At 54.3% G+C, this 19,697-nt stretch overlaps 1 protein-coding gene across 2 annotated transcripts in view; it reads left to right on the top strand.

The window, feature by feature from the left end:
• Positions 1-19,354, top strand: part of ESRRB (estrogen related receptor beta) — a 108,494-nt gene extending 89,140 nt beyond the window's left edge. For both annotated transcript variants that reach the window (XM_080679320.1, XM_080679321.1), the window contains exons 4-7: positions 2,836-2,946; positions 3,456-3,617; positions 11,982-12,251; positions 18,874-19,354. In XM_080679320.1, coding sequence (XP_080535446.1) covers positions 2,836-2,946; positions 3,456-3,617; positions 11,982-12,251; positions 18,874-19,118 — 788 coding nt within the window. In that variant the 3' untranslated portion in view covers positions 19,119-19,354. The remainder of the gene's footprint in view (positions 1-2,835; positions 2,947-3,455; positions 3,618-11,981; positions 12,252-18,873) is intronic.
• Positions 19,355-19,697: the final 343 nt, after the last annotated feature.

Raw genomic sequence — 19,697 nt, 5'->3', positions numbered from 1 at the left:
GTAGTAGGCAGGGGCGCTGCTGTGTGGCTGTGTCACAGGATGGGGCCAGGAAAACTCTGCCAGAGGACTTTCCCCAAAAATCTTCAAGGGAAGAACCATCCTCCCTGTGTTTGTGCGCCTGCTCCTTCTGCCCTCTCTGAAGGGGCTGGGAGGGGGGAGGGAGCAAATGTGGGCCGAAGGAGTAGCAGCACAGGTGTCTAGGTTTTGTGCCAGACAGGATTCAGCTGTCCCTTCAAGGTCCCAGGGATGGAGGGAGTTGATTGACAGCAGACCTGCTAGGATGCTGGAGTGCGGCACTTCCCAAACTCTCGCTTGCTGTGAATCACCTTGTTAAAATGCTGACTCTGACTCCTTGGGGGCCAGGCCTGAGATTTTTGCATTTCTAACGAGTTCCTGGATGCTGCTGATGCCGCTGGCCCTGGACCACACTTTGAAGGAAAGCAGCCCTTGGTGCCCACCCCCGCCCCCCCCCACATGTACTCAGCCATCTATACTGCTTGCTGGTGCGCTGACCTGCCACCTCGGGACTGCAGCTCTGCCCAGGGCTTTCTCTGGCTACCAGAGCTGGCTCAGCCTCGACCTAGGAAGCCCACTGACTGTGTGAGAGGGGGCTCAATGCCCGGCCCTTCTCTGCATCAGGGTAGGTGAAACATGTTCCACATGGTCTCCCAGGGTCCTCAGTAGCGCACAGGATAGCCTGTTCAGGAGCACACTCATTGTTACCTGTCTTCCCGACAGGCCCCCCAAATAAGCTGCCTGCCTGCGCATGCATCCTTGTCTCAGGTCTGCTCCTGGGGACCCCCCTACAGAGGTGGTCAGTTGCAACCCACTCTGGCCCCTGAAGCAAAAGGGGAGTTTATTGGGAACCTATCAGGAGGCCCAAGGACCACACCCAAAACCAGCCGAGGACTGGAGGAAGCCGGGAGAGCCCGGGCTCTGGGGACCCAGTGACCAGGAGGGTCTGGCCCAGGGCTGCCCACACCCCTGCCCCCTCTGGCTTTGTGTCATTTGATCCCGATTTAAAGCCAATTGGCTCTGCCTGTGTAACTAACCATCCATGCTTCCACCTCCAGAGGACCACTTTGATGTCCACAGTGGGGGTGGGCACAGGCCCCGCCCCCCGACTAGCCCACAATCGGGGGATTGATTGCCTCCTTTATACAGGAAGCAGGGTGGGATGCTGAGTTTCCGGGCTGTAGGGTGAAAAGGAGGCAACTGATGAAAATGCTGAGCAGTGACTGCATGCCGCGCCCCCCTTACTCCCTCCCCCACCCCCCCCCCCCCCCGCCCCCAAAGACACATCTCCTAGGACACATCTCCTAGGCTCAATGAGCTCAAGGCAGCCTCCTCGCGCTCCAGGAGGTAGAAGTGTTCAGAGCCCTTAACTGGAAGCAGTGGGATGGGCACTCCTGCCTGGAAGTTCCTTTAGGGCCATTAGCATTTAAAGAGGTGGCCCCTGCCCGTTAGGTAAACAGTAATGTTACTCTCAATTGTTCTCATGCTCTGGGAAACTTCCTCTCCTGTACATCCCAACAGAAGAAAGAGCCAGAAAATCACCCTTAGCTTGAAGGGGATCTAAATTGCCATTCTGTTAAATTGGGATTATTCTTGCCTTCCTCTTCCCTCCCCGCCACCCACCCGCCCCAGGGGAGGCCTGGGCTGGTAGGACCTGCAGGTACTGCAAGCTGGGAGGATGGAAGGAGCCAGGACCCGTGGAGGAGGTGCTGGGAGAGAGAGGACAGGGCTCTGAAGATCTGGACTGACTGGGGCTCTGGGAGGGTGAAGCTTGACCTTTGGGGAAAGAACGGAAAGTTGAACTTAGGGGGTCAAATCAGAGGCGGGGAGGCCACTGAGCTCTCTTCCTCTCAGGACTCTGGCCCCCGACTTCTCATGTGTTTTCTGCGTTCGTTTCCTCTTTGGAGCTAACGTGGTGGGTCCCCCCCATCCTTTCAGGTCAGGCCACACAGCGGGGTGGCCAGTCAGAGCTGTGTGCCCTTGGATGAGGTGCCCTCTCCAGGTCCTGCCCACTCTGCTCGCTGGTGAGGGTGTCAGATGGTACAACGTGTCTGTCTAGACAGCAGGAGCTGGGGGAGGGGCGGGTTTCTTCTAAAAACCAGGGACCCAGTGACAATACAGATCTCTCCGGGATGGGGCCTCACTCCTGGAAATGCGTGTCCGTGTGAGTGGCCACGCTGCTTTTGCACCAGCTGCTGAGATATCTCAAGGCACTGATTTTCCAGATGTGGCCAGGGCCACCTGTGTCCGCATCCTGTGGGGACTTTGTGTAGATGACCTACTCTAGACCTCTGGCCTAGCATCTCTGAGGGTGGGATCCGGAAATTGACTTCTGCAAGGAGGGTCCACCCCGATGCTGCTTAGGTGAAAAGTTTGAAAATCCTTATCTTAACTCTTCAGAGGTACTTGCCAGTGGCAGGTACCCCTTTCCTTGCTTGGGAAGCTGACTCACCCCTCTCCAGATTCACAGCAGACCTGAAACGGCACGTCTTCTTTCCCCAGCATGAGGAGAAGTACTTTTGTTGCTTGTTCCCTTTCAGAAACAGAGACTCAGGAGCTGAAGGTTGGTTGGGATGGATTTCAAGAGGATGCTGAATCCGTAGAGGCAGGACCTGGCCCGGGCAACTGGAATGGGCCATTACTGTAGAAAATTGTTTAGGGATTGTCCAACCACCTGGCCTGAGGCTGGCCATCAGCAGCTGTCAGAGGCCAGGAGGGTGTGGCCCTGAAGGACTCAGCCAGGGCTGAAATCCCAGTCAGCGCTGACAGCCCTGGTGATGTCGAACAACTCCTGAGCCTTCCTGCCTTTCCTCCCAACAGGTGTGCGTCTTGACCGAGTGCGTGGAGGCCGCCAGAAATACAAGCGACGGCTGGACGCGGAGAACAGCCCGTACCTGAGCTTACAGATTTCCCCACCTGCTAAAAAGCCATGTGAGTGCCAGGGCAGTCCATGCCCCTTCTGCCAGCATCTGTACTGGAACATCTGACATCCTTTGGGGACATGCCATCTTCCCAGTGCTGGGTTATGGGATAATGTGGATCTGGGGGAGGAGGCATCAGTGCCTGGCATTGGTATAAAGTGCTTCAGGATGATACTGTATTCAGAAGGCCTTTCCCTATGGGATGCCCCAGAATGTGGTTCCAAATGCAGTGTGGTCCCGAGAGGCCTGGGCTCCAGCATCCAGAACATGCCCCTCTAGCAACCCACACGCAGCAGGTTCTTCTTGGGAGAATTCACCAGGCAACTTCCCTTGGAGGCTATTTCTCGGCAACCTGAATTGCCAGCAACCCTGTGGAGTCAGGAAGGGAGGGACAATTATAGCCAAGTTTGACCTTCCTGGGCTCCTCAGTACCTGACTTGTCTTCCTGACCCATCCCGGCCTCCACCCCAGCCCCGTTCCTCATTTTAGCCATTAACTTTCCTCCTTTGGTCTCTGCAGTGACCAAGATCGTCTCCTACCTGCTGGTGGCTGAGCCAAACAAGCTCTATGCCAGGCCTCCCCCCGGCATGCCTGAGAGCGACATCAAGGCCCTGACCACTCTCTGTGACCTGGCAGACCAAGAGCTCGTGGTCATCATCGGCTGGGCCAAGCACATCCCAGGTGAGTCACATAGAACCAAGGAGAGAGTGCTCGCAGGGGCCTCGGGTCGCTCTCCCCATGGCCGGCCGTGGTTCTAATGCCTGGGAGCCTGGCGTCAGGAGCCCCGTGACACCTTGGCAAGCCTGTTTGTCTCTGCTTTCTTTTTTCTCTCCCTGTGGGAGCGGAGGTGAGCATGTGTTTGGAAGGTCCCGTAATGTCCCTAAACTTCCGGGGGCTCCTCAGAACTGGTTATCATTCTAAAGGGGTTATGATTGCATCTACAAGAGGTGATATTCAAAGGGCAAGTTCTTTGAATCCATGTAGACCCTGTTGGAAACATGCTGGAAAACAACGCAGGAGGGGGATCCGCTCTCCAGCTCCCTGTTAGGGGCCGGTGGAGTGGAATGGCTAAGAACATGGCTTGGGAATCAGATTGGGATTCAAATTCTGGGCCTGCAGCTTACTAGCTGAGTAACCCTGGGCAGCTCCACCCACCTCTCTGTGGGACTTACCTCCTCCGTGGGCTGCGCTGTGAGGCTGACATGTGGCCATGCGTGTGCACACGAGGCACGTGCTGTTGCCAGCAGGGAGATCTGTCTCCTTGTCTGGGTTCTGGGATTTTGCGATCATTTCTGGCATGGGAAGTACGTGTAACAAACATGTTTCAGACGATGCGGACTTTTCTTCATTGTGTGCGGCCCCCGACCCCTCGTTTAGCTTTTCTTGCTCTAGATAAATGGTGGGAGCTGATTTTTTATTTTGGTTCTGTAGACACTGGCACCCACATATTTTGTATGACCCACACGGCGGGGACCTTGCTGAAGTCTGTGCCGTGTATCCCTTTAAGGTTCTAACACACTCGGCTCATAGTGTGGTGGGGACAGCCTATTGTCCTCTGGCACTGGCTCTCCTGGACTTGGATTCTCACTCGCCATGTGGCACGGGACCCCGCATCTTGTCTGTAGGTCCTTTTTCTGTTTGCTTGTCACGAGCTCTGAATGATGAATACGGCTTACATGCTTATGTTGTCCTGGCCTTGAGATGCCGAGACCCACGGTTGATGGGGCGAGTGGAAAGGTCTTCACGTGAGTTGTGTGCACAGCTTACAGGGAGGTCCCTCCCCGCAGGCGGGGGCTGGTGGGGAGCTGTGTGGCTCAGAGGGGATGCCGGTGCCACTTAGCTGGCAGGATGCCTAGAATCCCCGCTTCGGGACTCCCTGTGGCCCGAGGTATTTTGACTCAGGGGTGGGCGCGCTGGGGATCTGGACTGGAGCGCCCTCACTAAGCAGCTCAGCCTCTTGGGATTACACACTCAGTGGTTTTGAATCTGCCCTGTGCTGGTTCAGCACAGATGTGGGGTCAGGCCACTGCTTAAGACACCTCAGCCTGGATTGCTCCACTAACCCAGGGCCAAATCGGGCACAGCTCCCCTGCACCCCTCCCCATCACTCACTCCTCTTCTGGGTTGAGCAGGTTTAGTACCCAAGCGATGGCTCAGGAGTGGCTCCTGGTGGTCCTCCAGTCCATTGCTTCCCTCTCCTACCACCCAGCCCTGCACCACCTCCCAGAGGGAAGGGTAGAGCTCGGAAGCACCATCTCCCCTGCACCCATTCCTCCCCGTCCGTCCTATCATCCCAGCTCTGTCTCCTGTCTGTGCCCAACCCAGAGGGCAATGGTCAGAGCAGAGTGGTTCCTGGGGATACAGACCCTGGATTCAGGCAGACCTGGGTTCTGATCCCAGCTGCCCTTTCTGGTATTACAAGAGATTTCATTTTTTCCTGAGCATCAGTGTCCTCTCCTGTGAACTGGGACTCAGAATAGAGCCCCTTTCCCAGGTGCTAGGAGGATATGGCACGCTTGGCCCAGGCCCGCACACCACAGAGACCACGACCATCGTTGTTGCTAGTACATTATTGTCGATAGTGTTAAAAGCCCTTTTTCACATCATCATTTCTCTTTGTCCACAGCTGAATTCTTTTTGATTGAAAAATAAAATAAACACAGGGGCTCACTTGTCTGCCTCAAAGGCTAATTTGCCTATTTTGCATAAATCTGCATGCTGAATTATTTGGGCCTGACCTTCTAGTGTTTACTAGTAAGGTAAAATTAATTAATAGAGCCTCCTGCCACTGCATGCAAACCTCATATTAAGGGTGATGACACATCAAGTGCCTGATACATTTAAAGGATCTGCATTCTTTGGCCCATCGACTGAAGGGTCCCAGATTCGATTACAGTCAAGGGTATTCACCTTGGTTGCAGGCTCAATCCCCAGCCCCAGTCAATGCACATGCAGGAGGCAACCAATCAATGTGTCTCTCTCACGTTGATGTTCCTCCCTTTCTCTCTCTTTCTCTTCTCTCTCTCTCTCTCTCTCTCTCTCTCTCTCTCTCTCTCTCTCTCTCTCTTTCTCCCCCCCCCTCCCTTCCACTCTCTCTAAAGAGTCAATGGAAAAATGTCATTGGGTGAGGACTAACAAAACAAACAACAAGAATTATCCATCTTATTCCCAAATGAGATCCTTGGGACAGGAATTAATCCAATTCTTTGTATCAGCCACAAATCCTAGCAAGAGATCTTACTACATACAGTCAGTGCTCAATAAATGCATGCAAAGGCAGCTATGAAGCACCCCCTGGGTGCTGGGCTGTGGACTGGAGGCTAGAGGAAACCGAGGCATGAGATGTGGTTCCTTTTGTGAAGGACAGAGGCTCCGGCTCCCCCTCAACACTCTATTCCTGAGTAGCCAGTCCGGTCTCTCCAGGAACCAAGATGGACAGGAGCAGACACCACCCAGGTGGGCCCAGGCTTGCATTCTTCCTACTGGGCCTGCTCTCTTTTTGGTGCCCTTTCTTTCTTTCTTTCTTTCTTTCTTTCTTCCTTCCTTCCTTCCTTCCTTCCTTCCTTCCTTCCTTCCTTCCTTCCTTTCCCTCCCTCCCTCCCTCCCTCCCTCCCTCCCTCCCTCCCTCCCTCCCTCCCTCCCTCCCTTCCTTCCTTCCTTCCTTCCTTCCTTCCTTCCTTCCTTCCTCTTTCTTTCTCTCTTTCTTTCTTAGTGGGAGAGAGAGGGAAAGACAAAGAGAAACATCGATGTGAGAGAAACACATTGATTGGTTTGCCTCCTGCATGAGTCCCAACCAGGGCCCGGGCTGGGGAGGAGCCTGCAACCAAGGTACATGCCCTTAACTGGAATCGAACCCAGGACCCTTCGGTCTGCAGGCCAACGCTCTCGCTGAACCGGAGTTAGGCCTTCAGACTTGATTGGGCAGAGGCCACGGAGGAAAAGTCCAACAGGGCATGAGACGCTGTGAACAGTCTCACACAGCACACAGAAGCTGGTGCTCACGCGGCACTGAGCGACCTGCTTAGCCGGAGGAAGGCTCGTTTCCGCACAGACTCGTTCCCAGCACACCCGCCTCCTCTAACACGGAGTTGAACACACAGGGTGGGCCCTGGGGAACTCGCGCCTGATTGGGATGTGCTCAGAGTAACAGCCGCTCTTCTGTGTGAGTCAGGCCGAAGTGTCCCTCCCCCAGATGTTGACTTTCCAAGTGCTGGGCTGCCCAGGGGACAAGTCCGAGCCTTCTGAGTGTCCACCTCTTGTTCCCGGTGAGCGAGAGGTTAGAAGCAGAGCCCGACCTTTCCCAGGCGGTGGGCACCACTTGACGAATTGCAGCCTCCAGGTGTGATTAACGGGTTCTCGGTTCTCCTCAGCCCAGGCAGCCTCCAGGCTGCCCCAGCCGGAACTTTCTCCTGCCAGCCCCCCGGGGAGTCCCCACCGGCCCTGCCTGCTGACATGTGGTGGCCTCTGCAGGGGACCCCAGAGGCGTCCCCACAGAGGGCCCCTCAGCGGCCCTGCTCCCAGGTAGCCACCGTCTGGCCCGCACTGAGAACAGAATGCCAGCGGCCGATGAAATATGGGCTGCCGAGTGACAGCAGCTGTGTCTGGAGTGGCCTCAGAGCCTATAATTACATCTCCCTTTATTACCTCTGCTAATGGCCCTCCAGGTCGACAGAAACGATAATAAATTAACAGATTATGAACTCCACTTGCCACAAATTATGTGCTCTCTCTCTCTCTCTCTTTTTTTAAATTCTAGGAGCTCCTGCTGTCAAGTCACAAGGGGATGGGGGATGGGGGAGAACCTGACATTATTAGATCAGTTGGTGCAGATAAAGCAACTTTCTGGGGACAGCAGAGCTCAAGGTGGGAGACCCCGGGAGAGAGGGCCCACGGGCAGCTGGCTGGGGCAGAACCCGAAGGGCCCAGTGCCCTCGGGGTCAGCCAGGCACAGGGACGGCTGCACTCCTGGGGCACGGCCACACCCAGCCTCTCTAGCAGCCCCCTGGGCCCCAGAATTGCTAATTACTTGATGGAGGAGCAGAGGAGCCAGAAAAGGGGAAGTGGAGGGTGCTTTGCTGAAGGGTAGAGAGGAATGGCTCAGCCCTTTTGTTTGGGTTTAAATAAAAGAAGGAATATGTGCTTCTGGTAAAGTTGGGGATGTGACCCAGGCGTGGATTTCCAAATGCATCCCTCTGGGAGTTTCCTGCACCCGAACACCCACCCAGCGTACACCCACTGTGTGCATGTGCGTGCGTGCGTGCATGCGTGTGTGTGTGTGTGTGTGTGTGTGTGCACGCTCACACGTGTTCTCCTCCCCTCCATGGATCATACTATAACTTGCTGTACCTGCTTCTTCCATTTAATTATAGACAGTAGCATAGCACCTGCCATGTGCTAAGCGGTGTTCTAAATGTCCCGCCCTTAGCTCATTTAATTCAAACAGCCCCCTGAGGTCAGGACTGTTATTATTCCTGCTTTACTAATGAAGAAACTGAGGCACAGAGAGCTAGACAGCCAGTGGTCAGCAAAGCTGGGATTTTAATGCACGATCCGACTCTGGCCTCTGCCCTTCATCCTTACTCCCTCCCTTATGCTCTTGAGTATCTTCCGCATCCACACACATTCTTCCTCATTCTTCTAGTGGCTTCTAGTGTGCCGTTCATTTAACGAATAAGCACATTTGTATAATAATTGCACGTATTACATGGGTTACATCTGGGTTGTCCTGCTTTGGGCCATTTCAGATGGATCCAGCAAACTCCTCTGCACATGTGGCGGGGTGTATTTAAGCATGCTTTTCTTTCTGGGAGAAATTCCCAGCTGTGGAATCGCTGGGTTAAAGGGAGCATACCTTTCATTTTGCACTTGATTTAATTTTATCCTTGGACACCTTAAACATGGACAGGTTCAAACGCCCCAAAGAGGCAAAAATGTATTCACAGAACTCGTCTCCATCCCTGTCCCCTCCTCCTTCTTCCTCCTAGAGGCAACAGTTTTTATTTCTCATTTTCCCTCCTAGTGTTTCTTTTCTCAAATATTAGAAAAGGTCAAATATTTCCCCCTTCCTTGCACAAAAGCCTGTGTGCGTGGCCGGCACTTGGCATTTGGATTGTCAAAGCTAATCCAGCTCCTTTTGAAGGTGCTCAAGGAGGAAGGGAGAAGTCAGGGGCCGAGTCCACTCAGATCAGCCGAGCAGGGCGGTCTGGCCACGGGCCTCAGGGGCATATCCTCCTGTGGTGGCACACAGCCCTCCCAGGAGCTCTCTCCCTCCCTCCCCGGCCTCTCAGCCCCTCTCCGCACAGGGCAGGCCAGTCTCTGACTCAAAGGCAGCTACATCCACCCTCACGTCTGAAGGACTGAGAGGGGCTCACCAAGTCCTTTTGGCACAATTTCTTATCACCTGGGAGTCAAGGCCCAGAGAGCTTTGTCTATTCTCTCCTCCGACTTGAACACTTGCTGGGCACCTTCTTGGCACCAGGATGGGAGCCTGGCAGTGGGCGTGGGAAGATGACAGGAAGCTCAGGGCATGGGGCACACAGACACCGAGGTGTGTGCTGTCAGAGCTCCTCGTCACCCTTCAGGGAAGCCTTTTCCGGGAAGCCTCCCAGACTCGCCTTTGGGCCACGCCCCCATTGTGTGTTCTCAGAGCCCTCCGTCTCCTCATAGCTCTTCTTCTTGTCATGACTTCACGGTGACATGCAGTACTTGGCGTGTCCTTCCCTCCTTACTGCGAGCTCTTGAAGGCTGGGCCAGTACCAGTTCTGGTTTGAGCTGGCCATCCTGTCCCCAGGGCCTGGCACTTAGTAGGTGTTCAATAAGTGCTCGCTGGATGAATGAAGGGGCAGAAGCATGCTATTCACGTTCTTCTAGTGATCGCACCTGCGTGATTAGCCTCCCAGGGGGCTTTTCTCCTTCGTTTCCAGGAGCCTAGATCTTACCTCACCCTCCCTCTCTGCCACCTTCCAATTCAGCTGTCTATTAATTTCTCCCCATCCACCTCCTACCTCTTTCCTCCCATTCTGTCTGCTGTCAGATGCCCCCACCCCAGCGCCGTCCCCCACTTCCCTACATACACACACCCTCATGGGCTGGCTGATTGGTATCTGTTAATTAATGTCGCCCAAGGCCTCTCTTGCTCAGAAGCCCGATAAGGGAAATTGGATGTCCATTTCTATCTATCTTTTATTACCTCCCGGCTCTCCCCGCCACCATGGGGAGCCACACACCGGCTCCCACTCCGGGATCTGGACAACACACATGCCCCTGACCCTCTGTGCCGCAGCCCGTCCCCTGAGAAGGCGCGTCAATCCAGGCTCGCCCGAATCGTCAGGGTAATTGAGGTAATTGATCCGGCTCTTTTGTCGGTCACTCCGGATGCCAGCAGCCAGGTGCTCATCCAGAGCCTGGGTTGTGCAGATCAGGCCAGAGAACTGCGATGACAGACTAAGAGGGTGCTCATGGGGATAGGGCAGCCTGCCAGGTACGGGGGCTCCAGCCCCAGGGGTGCCCCCTACAGGGGAACACACATGCACAGGTTGGAAAAGAGGAAGGACAGTGTTTTTTAGAGACAGAGGAGGGTGGGACAGACACCACGGAAGCCCAGAGTGAGGGGTCAATCCAGAAGCTTGGGGCCACCCCAGGCCTCCAGTCCAATGGGAGAAGAGAGTCATGCCAATAGCATGCTAACAACATTGGTACTCGTAGCAACAATGATAGCCATCACTACCGCCAGCTCAGGTTTGCTGAGCACCCACTGTGTGCGGGGCGATGCTCCGTGCTTCCACTCACCATCTTCATCCCCACAGCCCGCACATCCAGGCTGGGTCAGGTTCTAGGTCTGCAATGAAGTGAGGAGTCTTACACAAGCAAATTACCCCTGGGAGTCCCTGACTTTCCGTTGCCGTGACACCTGGTGCCAGTGGCTTTGTGGAGACTGCTCCTTTTTCCAGCACATCTGGGGCATGGTCCGTTTTGGAACCAGTCACGGAAGTTACCCCGTGTTTAGTGACCTGCTGTTTGAAATCAGTTTCCTTTCTTCCTACCTCTCTGTCTTGTGTATCCAGATGATAATTGACTTTGCACAGTTAAACACATATAATGTAATTCCAGTACATTATTCTCATTTTGCTGATGAATTTAATCTCATCATTAATAATAATAGTAAAAGCTCCGCAACTGTGCTGTGTGTTCTGTAACCATTGGCTCACTTAGCCCTCACAGCGACGCTCTTAAGCGGGCACTACTGTTACACCCATTTCACAGATGAGGAAACTGAGGCGTGGAGAAGCTGCACAGCTTTCCCAAGGTCAGCCTACAGCTAGTAAATGGGGAGTCGGGATGCAAGCCCAGGCAATCTTGAGAACACATTGGACAAGACAGTGGCACAATTCTGGAGCCATCCCTATGCCCAGGCTCACAGGATACAGGACTGCTGCGTCATCGTTAAATGGAGAGGAATGGCCTGGGCAGCAGGGTTCTGACCCCTGGGAAGACAGGCTGCCCTGTGACAAAGTGCCCCCTGACCCTGGGGGCCCCTGAGCATTTTGTAGCCCCAGGCTGGAGGTCACCGGAGGTCACTGGCCCCGAACAGCTGGGTCCTGCGCAGCTGGGACTCTGCACTGAGGGGCAGGCACCACTTTAGCACATTGAAGCCTTCCCGGGCTCGGGCAGACTGGGGAGCCTGGAAACTGCCCAGACTCGAGGGGACCCTGTACGGCCACCTCCTAATTCTATGAATGCACTAACTCCTTAAATTACACATGCATTTCATTAATCAAAAAGCCTCTCCAGACATTTGAAAAACACCCTAGAACGAGCAGTAATGATAATAACAAGTGTCAACGTTGACTGAGCTTGTTAAGTCTTTTCCATGAAATCCATGTCTGACTCATTCACCAACAGGACGATGAGTCCCAAAGGTATGGGGAATGGCAGGATCTGGAGGTGCCTGGACCCCTGCCCCATCCGGCCCTCCAGCCAGCCTCAGGGAGGCCCTGGCCCGCCCACCTGACCACGGCTGCCCTCCTTGCGTCCTCTCCCCCGCAGGCTTCTCGAACCTCTCCCTGGGGGACCAGATGAGCCTGCTGCAGAGCGCCTGGATGGAGATCCTCATCCTGGGCATCGTGTACCGCTCGCTGCCCTATGACGACAAGCTGGCGTACGCGGAGGACTACATCATGGACGAGGAGCACTCCCGCCTGGCGGGGCTGCTGGAGCTCTACCGGGCCATCCTGCAGCTCGTGCGCAGGTACAAGAAGCTCAAGGTGGAGAAGGAGGAGTTTGTCACCCTCAAGGCCCTGGCCCTGGCCAATTCAGGTAACGGGGAGTATGGGACGTCTCCTCAGGCCTGGGGAGCACCCCTCTGAGGCCCGTGAGGGGGATGGTGTGAGGGGGATGGGTGTGAAGATACTGGAGGTTCTTGTCCCCAAAGATTGTGCAAGGGGAGGTCTGGGGTTAAAAGGGTGGCGACGAAGGCCAGCGTTGGCTGAGTGTTTCCTGAGCTCTGGTTTGCAGCACACGATGCTGGGCCCTTGACCTCCAGGCCAGCACACTGGTCAAGGACACAGATTTCAGAGCCAGGTGACTTAGAGTCAAATCTTGCTTCTTTCTCTTGGGCAGGCTGCTTTACGCTGTGCCTCCGTCTGTTCATCAGTAAAATGGGAACAGTAGGCAGGCCCTACCCCACAAGACGGTGGAAATGATTTATTTGTAATTAAAATTATACTGACAACATACCTGGCCCATAATAAGTGCTCAACCTGTTAAATAAATTAGCTGTGGACTTATTTCATGCTTACAAACAACCCTAGGAGCAAAGTTCTTATTTTAACCCCATTTTACAGATGTTGAGACCGAGGCTCAGAAAGGCGAAACAAAGGGTCATACAGAGCTAGGAGTCAAACCAAGGTCCTATGATTCCAAAACCAACCTGAGCTCATGCCCATTCTTTGAATCTCTCAATCAAATTGCTCGGGTCCAAGTGAGGAAAAAACTTCCCAACTGAGTTGTTTAGTCTGGTGTTCAAAGGAGGCCTCGTTCCATTTCTTCCCTCCCGCCAGCTCCTGGGGAAAAGGGCTGACGGAGGGGAATGAGCTTAAACGTATTCTAGTCTGTGTCTGCACATGGTGTCCACCTGTGCAGGGTGCCATGCCGGATGCAGAAGGGGGAGGGAAAGGCAAGGTCCCTGTCCTAAAGACTGTCAGCACGCGCACGCGTCATTCTGCTGCAAGACGGCGCGTTGAATTAATTACCTGTTCAAGTCTGGGTCACATGGACCCAAGTTCAAATTCTAGCTCTGCTCCTTGGTAGCAGTGTGACCTTGGCCACATTGGCAATCTTCCTAGCTCTGTCCTTGTGTGTCCGGGGATATCCCAGTACCTCCTCCAAGCACTTGTGTATGAAATGATCGACGGAAGATAAAGCACTTAGCCCAGGGCCTGGCCTGGAGGAAATGTTCAATAAATATTAATTATTATCATTATTATTAATATTAGAGGACGCAGTGTTATCAGCATACGGAAGAGGGAGAGCTGGCTCAGATGGAGACAGTACAAACAGGGCAATCAACGGGTTTGCTCGCTATTGTTGTGCTTTGCCTGAAAGCCCCACATCCCGGGAAGCCTCAGTCCCGGGCTAACCCGGTCCGTGGGTCCCCCTCACAGATGGCTCCATAGAGAACACAGAGGACACTGCTGATGCCCCATCTGACCCCCTTCCCTGGGTCCCTGCACGTGGGCCCAGCTGCTGAGTTTTGCTGCTGATGCTCACAGTCTCCCCCCCGCCCCCACTTCGCCAGAGACTCACCCTCACCTGCCTTGCCAGGAGGGGTACCCACCCCACCCACCCCTTGGCACCTTCAGCCAATGGTGGGCCCACACAGGGGAACCAAAGGCTGAACTCCTGGCAGGATGGGGTCAGGCTAAGCCTAGGCCGCGTCCTTACCTTGCAGGCTCCTGCCCTGTCCCATCCCTCTCCCCCTCTCTTCCTTTCTCTTGAAAGCATGCCCTCTATGAACTCCATGCGTCTGAACCCCTGTCTCAGCCCCTGCTTCTAGGGAACCTGACCTAATCCAAAGAGGGAAGCTTTTGTTTTTTAGTTCAAATCCCTTTTATTAGTAAACCGATACAAAATAATAATTTAAAATTTGCATGCTTCTATAGAGACCATTTATGCCTTAAGAGTCCCCTACTGTAGTGTGTGTTTTGTTGGAGAATGCCAGTGCTGTTGGGGTTTTTTAGTGACTTTAAAATGACAGGTTAAGCGGGTGGTATGTAGGTTCCATATACCCCTGTACAGTTCCCCCCTACTAGGAACATCGTACATTGGTGTGCTAACTTGTTACAATGAATGAGCCAATATTGATACGTTATTATTAACCGAAGTCCATAGTTGCCATCAGGGTCTTTACTCTGCATTGTACAGGTCTAGAGGTTTTGACAAATGTACAAGGACAGATCTCCATCCTTACATGTCCTACAGAGTAGCGTCACCACCCTCACCACCCCCTGTGCTCACCTGCTCAGCGCAGCATCTTAGGCAGCGCTGCGGAGGGGCTGGGCATGTGGATGGGCACAGGAAGGGAGGGGACACGGTGAAATCAGAGGGCACAGGGCCACCACAGTGAGATAGCCAGGCTGGCAGGCCTTGGAGGGCGATTTTGGAGTCTCCTGACCACTTCACAGCAGACCTGAGCTCAAGCTTATCCCAGCTGGGAGGAGAGAGAGAAGGGGGGAGGCCACTCAACTGTCACCTTCGTGCCCCCCACTCCCCACCCCCCGCCCCCCCCCTCCCTGCCTCAACACCACGCTGCAAGGACTGTCAGGAGGCTCTTTAGCCTGGCCAGCAGTTCTCACCTTGATCTCAACACATACAGACATGCACACGTGCTTACAGATATTCACACATGCACACACACACAAGTATATACATACACTCACACGGATATACACACACCACCTGAGGTTTGGTGACATGAGCCCATCGGGATCTTCTGCTAGCACCAAGCTTTGCCTAAATACACACTGGGTCATGTGACACGAAGTTCCAGGAGCCTGGACTTCTTGCCCCAGTGGCATCTATCGGGCTATTCTGCTGCTTCTGTGCTGGGACAGGAAGCCTAAGGCGGAAGAGAAGGAGTTGGTGATGCTCAAGGCCCTGGCTGCACAGTGGAGCAATCAGCTGCAGGCAGAAACGGGGAAAGAACAGGCCGTTTGGGGGGTTAAGCTAGAAAAGCAGTTGGGGTCACAGAGGCTCCCAGCTGTGAAGGGATTGGGAGCCATGAAAGATAGAGGAGAAGAGGAAGTGGCCTGTCCCCAGCAGCAAGGTACGCAAGTCACCCATGCTGACAGTGTGTTAGCTGGAGGAGAGACAGGGGCGGGAGGTCATCCTGTGGCAGCCCCATGGGCCACTGTGGGAGCCACTGCTCAGGTAGAGTGGACAGGACAGGGCCTCTCAGTGGCTCAGAGGGCTGACACTAGGCAGGAGGGTGAAGCACATCAGAGACAGGCTGAGCCCCAAACCAGGGTCCCTCAGGAACCTGCTGGCCGACGTTCACCCCGTGTCCTGGCCTCTCCAAGCCTCCCTGACAGCAGGAAAAAATCATCGCCATTGATTTTGTAATTAACAGTTTATCAATGCCATCGATACAGACGTGCTGATGGATTGCAAAGAAATTAATCCTGCAATGTTATTTTATTTCATTTTTGGTCGAAGGCAGCTGCCAATTTTGGCCTCCTTGGGGAGGCGGGGGTGGGGAGGGGAAGCTGGCAGAGGCAGGGAGTCTGGATGGCCAGGTCCCAGCCTACAGGGCCTAGTGCATCTGAAGTGCACACTCTGTAAACAGCTGGGAGGGTAGGAAGGGAGCCCTGCTGCCTCTGTAACCGGCAAAGCAGTCCTCACCGCCTTGGTATCAGGAGCAGGAAGTGTGGAGGGACCTTGGGTATGGGGCCAGTAACATCGCAGCTCTGCTAGGGCACTCATCCCGTTAGAGTCCTCACCATCCTATATAATAAAAGGCTAATATGTAAATCGACTGAACGGCGGAACGACCGGTCGCTATGAAGCACACTGACCACCAGGGGGCAGATGCTCAACGCAGGAGCTGCCCCCTGGTGGTCAGTGCGCTCCCACAGGGGGAGCGCCGCTCAGCCAGAAGCCAGGCTCATGGCTGGCGAGCGCAGCGGGGGTGGCAGGAGCCTCTCCCGCCTCTGCAGTAGCACTAAGGATGTCTGACTGCGGGCTTAGGTTCGCTCCCCCTTAGGAGCTGGCCTAAGCCGTCAGTTGGACATCCCTTGAGGGCTCCTGGACTGCAAGAGAGTGCAGGCCGGGCTGAGGAATTTCCCGTGCCACCCCTTCCCCCTCACAGAGCACAAATCTTGTGCACCGGGCCTCTAATAATGAGAATAGTATCATGTACTAGGTGCTTACTAAGTGCCTGGTAACATGCTATTTCATTTAACCCTCAGCACCACTCTGTGAGGCATGCACTCTTATGTGCTCCATTTTACAGACCAGGAAACAGTCTCAGAGAGCCTAAGTAACTTGGCCAAAGCCACGCAGCATCTAAGACTCCGGAGTCTTGTCTAGCTCATCCTACTGCTATCCTCCCAAGAGAAAGAGGCAGGACCCTTGAAGGCACAGGCTGAGTGTGGACCCAGAAGGTCAGGGGGTGGTCACTGGTGTCAGCTGGCTGGTGCAGCTGCCCTTGGCAGTCTGGTATCTAAACCAACCCAACATGCAAGGGGATTGCCCGCTCCTTTGAGTAGTTCAGGAAACTTGCCCAGTCTTCCTGGATACCCACTCAGCTTCAAGCTTACTGATCCACATACTACCTTCCCCTCCCACCTCTGGCAGGCCCTGGGCACTGCAGTTCAGGGTGGCGGCTCAGGGTCTTTAAGGAATGTCGGTCAGAAGAAGGCTGTTATTTTCTCTGGGGTCAGGGAATGGGTTCCAGGAGATTTCCTTTGCTTCAGCTCAGACCTGACTGTAACCCAACTATCAGCAGGCACCTCCTGCTCTGCTGAGATTTATGTAAATTTTATTTGAACCCCCAAGTCATGGCCTGAGACCTAAACACTTCCCAGGGTTTTAGATTGCAAGGGTCCCTTCCAACAGCTACCTTCATCACTCTGCCTCATGTGTCCAGCCATGTGTCTCAGGACCTGCCATGTTCCCTACCACAGGGCACCCCAACAGAGCTTAGCCTCTTTCTTCATCTGTGTCTGTATTCTGTAATCAGGGTTTTGTAAGGTTAGCGATTGCACTGAAGGCTTGAGCTAGTGTCTGGCATCAGCAGCAGCAACAGTAGAAGTGATGGTGCTGATGGTGATTGTGGTGATGATGGTGGTAGTGGTAATAGTGGTGATGGTAGTGGTGGTGATGATGGCAGTGGTTATGATGATGGTGATGGTGATGATGATGGTGATAGTGCTGGTTATGATGATGGTGATGATGATGGTGGTGGTTGTGATGGTAATGGTGATGATGGTGGTAATGATAATGATGGTGATATTGCTGCTGATGGTGATGGTGATGGTGGTGGTGGTGGTGGTGGTTGTAATGGTGGTGATGGTGATGATGATGGTGGGTGTGATGATGGTGTGATGGTAGCGATGATGGTGGTGGTGGTGATGGTGGTGGTTGTAATGGTGGTGATGGTGATGATGGTGGGTGTGATGATGGTGAGATGGTAGTAATGATGATTTTGATGGTGGTGGTGGTGTGATGGTGTGATGGTGGTGGTGGTTGTGGTTGTAATGGTGGTGATGGTGATGATGAGGGTGGGTGTGATGATGGTGTGATGGTAGCGATGATGGTGGTGGTGGTGGTGGTGGTTGTAATGGTGGTGATGGTGATGATGAGGGTGGGTGTGATGATAGTGTGATGGTAGCGATAATGGTGGTAGTGGTGGTGGTGGTTGTAATGGTGGTGATGGTGATGATGGTGGGTGTGATGATGGTGAGATGGTAGTGATGATGGTGATGGTGATGGTGATGGTGGTGATGGTGGGTGTGATGATGGTAGCGTTGATGATGATGGTGATGGTGGTGGTGGTTGTAATGGTGGTGATGGTGATGATGGTGGGTGTGATGATGGTGAGATGGTAGCGATGATGATGATGGTGGTGGTGGTGTGATGGTGGTGGTGGTTGTGGTTGTAGTGGTGGTGATGGTGATGATGGTGGGTGTGATGATGGTGGGTGTGATGATGGTGAGATGGTAGTGATGAAGATGATGGTGGTGATGATGGTGATGGTGGTGGTGGTGTGGTATGGTTGTGGTTGTAATGGTGGTGATGGTGATGGTGGGTGTGATGATGGTATGATGGTAGCGTTGATGATGGTGATGGTGATGGTGGTGGTGGTGATTGTAATGGTGGTGAGGGTGATGATGATGGTGGGTGTGATGATGATGATGATGGTGGTGGTGGTGGTGGTGATACCACTAGCTGGGTACTTACTTTGTACTGTTTTAAATCCTTGACCTGTATTAACATATTTAACCTCTTGAGGTAGGTATGGCTGTTATCTCATTTCACAAATGAAGAAAATGGGGCACCGAGAAGTTAAATAATTTGCCTAGAGTCACACAGGTAGCAAGTGAGGGACACAGGGTACCACCGCCACCAGTCTGGCTCCAGAGTCCACCTGGCTCCTCAGGGCAGTTACAGGTCTGTTCAAGTTCAAGCCCTTAAGGGTCTCTGCTTCTGTCTCTCAAAATGTCCTCCATAGATAGGATCTCTCGCTGGGTCCAACCCTCGCTCTGCCATTGGCCTGTGTGACCTCAGCCTGGCAGCCAACCTCTCTGAGCCTTGGTTTTCCCCTCCCTAAAATGAGGACTTGGGTGGCCCCAAAGCAGAGCCCAGGGTTCTGCGGTGGCCTCCATCCCCCATGATGGTGCTCCCCACCCAGGGCCCCTGACGCTCTTCCTTGTGCCCACAGATTCCATGTACATCGAGGACCTGGAGGCAGTCCAAAAGCTGCAGGATCTGCTACACGAGGCTCTGCAGGACTACGAGCTGAGCCAGCGCCACGCGGAGCCGCGGAGGACGGGCCAGCTGCTGCTGACGCTGCCCCTGCTGCGGCAGACGGCCGCCAAGGCCGTGCAACACTTCTACAGCGTCAAACTGCAGGGCAAGGTGCCCATGCACAAACTCTTCCTGGAGATGCTGGAAGCCAAGGTCTGACGGCCCAGCACTCAGACGGACTCCTGCCTGTGGACAGACAAACGGCCGGCCGGATGCAGAGACTTCCTCAGCCACCAGCCTCGACCTGCAAGCCTGTGTCTTGGCCACGAGCAGTCCCAGGAGAAGGGGCTACGTGCCTCCCGGCTGCGTGCAGAGTCCTGGGTGCTGGGGAGCGGGAACGGGGATGGGAGGGCAGGGCGTGGGGCTCATCTGTAACTGGCTTTTTCTTTGGTATGTTTTTCCTTTTCCATGGGCAGTGCTGAGACTGGAGACCACCGAGGAGGGGCCCTCTCCCCACCAAACCACCCAGAGGCAGCTCAGACATTTCCCGGCCCCATCCCACCCCCTCCCCCACCCCTGGCCTGGTGGGCAGTGCTGGCACCCAGGGCTCTGGCACACTCACGTGGGTACCACCTGGAGCAGTTCCTTTCTCAGAGGGCAGGTGCTTGTCCCGGAGGCCCTGCCTACTCTGGGGTTCCAGAGGTCCCTCAAGGGGCTCTACGCCTTCCACAGGCCAGCGGGCCCCTCCCTCCACACTTCCCCTCAGCTCCGCACACACCCAGCTCCCAGCAGGGACTC

The sequence above is a fragment of the Plecotus auritus genome, assembly GCF_963455305.1.
Source record: "Plecotus auritus genome assembly, chromosome: 1".
NCBI lineage: Eukaryota > Metazoa > Chordata > Mammalia > Chiroptera > Vespertilionidae > Plecotus > Plecotus auritus.
The sequence above is the reverse complement of the archived record's forward strand: the minus strand, read 5'-3'. Positions and strand labels throughout refer to the sequence as shown.